This window comes from Sinocyclocheilus grahami, unplaced genomic scaffold (genome assembly GCF_001515645.1).
Source record: "Sinocyclocheilus grahami isolate Dianchi unplaced genomic scaffold, SAMN03320097.WGS_v1.1 scaffold348.1, whole genome shotgun sequence".
Classification (NCBI taxonomy): domain Eukaryota; kingdom Metazoa; phylum Chordata; class Actinopteri; order Cypriniformes; family Cyprinidae; genus Sinocyclocheilus; species Sinocyclocheilus grahami.
In genome coordinates, this window is record NW_015505527.1 from 586,752 (window position 1) to 591,220 (window position 4,469).

At 36.7% G+C, this 4,469-nt stretch overlaps 1 protein-coding gene across 1 annotated transcript; it reads left to right on the forward strand.

Moving 5' to 3' along the window:
* Positions 1-330: 330 nt before the first annotated feature.
* On the forward strand, positions 331-4,081 carry LOC107548445 (interleukin-13 receptor subunit alpha-2-like). Its single transcript, XM_016229115.1, has 6 exons — positions 331-470; positions 1,113-1,297; positions 1,471-1,622; positions 2,123-2,276; positions 2,880-2,994; positions 3,110-4,081. Exons 1-6 carry the CDS (start codon positions 331-333, stop codon positions 3,207-3,209), a joined length of 846 nt encoding a protein of 281 aa, XP_016084601.1. The 3' UTR covers positions 3,210-4,081.
* The last annotated feature ends 388 nt before the right edge of the window (positions 4,082-4,469 follow it).

Consider the following 4,469-nt stretch of genomic DNA (forward strand, 5'->3'; position numbering starts at 1 on the left):
TCAATCTAAAGTGTATTGCATAAGCGAAATACTAAAAGGAACATAAAATATAGGAACATGCTAGTTATACACCCATCTGGAATCTATTACACAAACATTTTCATAATATTAATGTCCTGTTTTCAAGGAAAGTGCTTTTGAGGAGTGGACCAACTGTTGCATGAGTTAGATTGAGTCTTTCTATGAAATGATCAGCTGAATCTCATTATAGGCCTAACTGTCTGTTGGATTACATTACCTTAAATTAGATAATAATGGCAAATTTAATTGATTGAGCTTGAGAATTATTGTCATTTAATGTAATAATTGTTATCACCTGTTAAAATAAACATGTTATCACCTGTCTCAGGTGTGGCGGGATCACGAATAAGAGATTTTCACTGTGTCTACTATGGGAAGGAGTACATGGAATGCACCTGGGAGCCAGGACTTGTCCAACCTCCAAATTCACAGCACTACCTCTATTACTGGTGAGCACTTCCATGTGAAATGCTGATTACAAACACCATTAAAGCATTTCAAATGCTTTTTACATACGCATCAAGAGCTTTTTCACTGTCTGTGCCTCAGGGGGAGCAGAGGACAGGTTGAAGCACAAGTAATTTTACTTGAATGTACTGAGCAACCTTATAGAGTTCAGTGTTCAAATGCCAAAGCTTCCACTGTTTTATCTGTTCCATGGAAAAAGAAACGATATGCTTACTAGAGTATATAGTACACACATTTGTTTTTGGCAAAGTTTAACATAAGCCAGTTTGGTTGGTGGTCATGGTTGAAACACTAGGATCTGATCACTGCATTCCACTGCACTACAGGTCAAGAGTCAGAACTGCTTAGCTAGAACGAGCAAGTGTCTAGTTCTTTCTGTAAATGTATGTAGCAGGTCAACAGAATCTTCAATTTGATGTTAAAATACGATTTAAAACCCAATCATCTGTTCATACTCTGAATCTCTAAGGTCAATAGCATGCGTAATTTTCTTTCTAATGATATCTAATGATGCACATAGAAACAAACAAATCAGTTTTATGTTGATATCCCACGTTTTGAATAATAAAATAAGCACACTTAAAGACTCAACTTGATGAGTAAATGTATATCTGTTCTTCCAGGCACCGGGAAATGGATGAAACAAAGGAATGTCCAGAATACATCGTATTACCTGAGGGTCGAAGGGGATGCAGGTTTCCTCGAGAATCACTCTTGGAGTTCTCTAAGTTTAATTTATGTGTAAATGGATCCTCTCCAGCAGGAAGTCTGAGAACGGCCTACTTTTCTGTTGAGGTCCAAAACCATGGTAACTACAAACTGCTTTATACTTGTCAGAATAAATCTCTCACAATAAGTCTAGAAACTGCAAACTTGGCTAACTAGGGACATATACAGAATAAGCACCTGGTCTGACTCAATAGTAAAGTGCATTTAAAGAACGTATTCCTCATTTTCTTCTCACTTTCTTTCTCTGGGCAGTAAAACCAGCAGTGGTCTCCTCTGTGCATGTCTCAGAGATTGATGGAGAGCTGAAGTTAGATTGGTCACCACCTAGTGGTCAGGTGCCAGAACACTGCTTGGAATATGAGGTGGAGAGCAGCACTTCGATGGAAAATGGCAAAGAAAAGCAGGTATTTTAATAGTTCTGTTTTTCTTCTATCCAGTGCAGTTAGATTCAAATCATCAATGAAGAGGAGTAGAAATAAAAATCAAAGTAAAAATAAACATTATCCTCCGCTCTACTTTTCATGTTTTTGTGGTTGTTGCTGCATATTTTAGGTGTCTCACATTTGAAACATCCAGTTCAGATTATAGAGTACTAATGGGCTGATAAGAATCTGACATATTAGATAAGGGAAACATCCGAAATGCCTTCAGGAGAGGGACTGAGAAACACTGATGACAAGACTCTCTTGTCTAAAAGTCTTTTTATAGCTTTGTAACATCTAGTAATTTGTAAACAACACTTGTTGACATGAACACCTGCCATTCATTTGCATTTCATTCTGAATCTTGGCATGCATTGTCAAACCAAGATTTGATTTAGCTAATGTGCCAATAAAAACACCAAAAAAGAGCCAAGAATCCAGTCTGTCAAAAGCATCCATGAGGTCTTTTTTTCCCCCTTCAGGAAAAGATGGTTCTTCAGAATTTAGAGGACACATCTTATGGCGTCCCGAGAGAGGTGGAAAGTCAGAAAACCTGCTTTCGAATCAGGTCAAAGGTGAACATGTACTGTGCTGATGGAGGATTTTGGAGTGACTGGAGCCAAACAAAGTGTACAGGTTAGACCTATTGATTAAAGAGTATTCTGTCATTCTGATCTTGTGAAACTTTTATAAGGGATATGTGTTTATGAATATTTAAAGATAGTAGTTGTATTTAATGTGCTCTTTTCAGCTTTTGAAAATATTTATGGTTAACACATCCAAAGATGTTAGAACATCAAGTCAAGTCACCTTTATTTATATAGCGCTTTTAACAATACAGATTGTGTCAAAGCAACTGTACAGCATTAATTAGGAAAATATTGTGTCAATAATGCAAAATGACAATAGTAAACACTCAATTTTCAGTTAAAGGCAGTTCATCATTGAATTCAGTGATGTCATCATCCAGCTCAGTTCAGTTTAAATAGTGTCTGTGCAATCAAGTCGACGATATCACTGGTAATGAAGTGTCCCCAACTAAGCAAATCAAAGGCGACAGCGGCAAGGAACCAAAACTCCATCGGTGACAGAATGGAGAAAAAACCTTGGGAGAAACCAGGCTCAGTCGGGGGGACAGTTCTCAGAAATGGTCCTTAGATTGTAAATAGTCCTTTCCATTTTAAACTTCTAATGTTAGTTTGATCATTCATGTCTTTTTTCTCCTGTCACCATCAGAAGATAAGGAAACTCAATACATTCCAAAATGGACATATCTCGGTCTGGTGGGCCTGGTGGTCATTGGTATTGCTGGAGTCATCATCCTTTGTCTTTCATTATGGATATTAAAGAAGATGTAAGTATATGGCCAAAAGATTTATTAATAAATAAACAAACACTTACAGATTCTTTGATAGGTTAATTCTTCATTGATTTTACATTGACTCTAAAACTCATTTCTATTCCTACAGTTGCATAAAAAAGATCAACAAAAAGAATGCCCTCTATACTTTATACAAGGAGAAGGTCAACGAGACCATGCCCACTATCCTCAGCCCCATTTTCAAGTGATGCTCCCTATGACCTGCTATGCTGAATTACCGTTTAGCAGTTCTAGACTGCAGTAAAAGTACAATACTCAGACAGAGAAACGAACATGAGAAGTGAGACGTCAACACCCTTAAAGTGATAGCTGATAGAACCAGTAGTCTTGTGGAATAGGTATGCGGAGACCTAAATGAACCACAGCACTGACCCGAAAGTATGAACCACTTTGGTTTAAAAGACACTATACTACTATGTGATGTGTTTACGCACACATGTGTTACTTAAAGTTACTCAAAGATTTTTCAAATGCCAATGATCTTGCCAGTTTAGCCAATTATTTTTCAAATGCCAATGATCTTGCCGATTTTGCCAATCATCTTGATATTTAAGCCAATGATTTGTCAAATTCCAATGATCTTGCCAGTTTAGTCAATGATTTTTCAAATGCCAGTGATCTTCAGTTTTATTTTCATATCAGCTTGTTTGCTGTTTCACTATGATGTATGTCATGACTCTTTTAGTATTTGAGTTTATTTTACTGCTGATTACATAATGAAGGAATCAGGAGTAAAGAGTATTCATACACTTTGGAAAAAAAGTGCTTTTAAAAAAAAAAAAATATTAAAATCAAATTTTCTTGAATTTATATCCTGTTTGTGTACGTTTTTACAACAGATACTTTCAATAAGAACTCTGTAAAACACCCACAACCCACCACTGCAGTGTGCACAGATATGCCGTTAAAGAACATATTTCCATTCTTGTTCAATTCCTAATCAGAACATCAAAGCCCTTCCTGTTAATCATCACTTCCTGTGCTGACTAGGCCTGGTGAGTATGTATGGTGACTGGAATGGTGATGTTTGGGTGGGTCATCATGATATCACACAGTATACAGGTGCATCTCAATAAATTAGAATGTCGTGGAAAAGTTAGTTTATTTCAGTAATTCAACTCAAATTGTGAAACTCGTGTATTAAATAAATTCAATGCACACAGACTGAAGTAGTTTAAGTCTTTGGTTCTTTTAATTTGTGATGATTTTGGCTCACATTTAACAAAAACCCACCAATTCACTATCTCAACAAATTAGAATATGGTGACATGCCAATCAGCTAATCAACTCAAAACACCTGCAAAGGTTTCCTGAGCCTTCAAAATGGTCTCTCAGTTGTGTTCACTAGGCTACACAATCATGGGGAAGAATGCTGATAATGACGCACTGCATTACCTCCAAGAAACAGGGTGTCGCTTTATTCATAGAATTATCACTCATGCTACAAG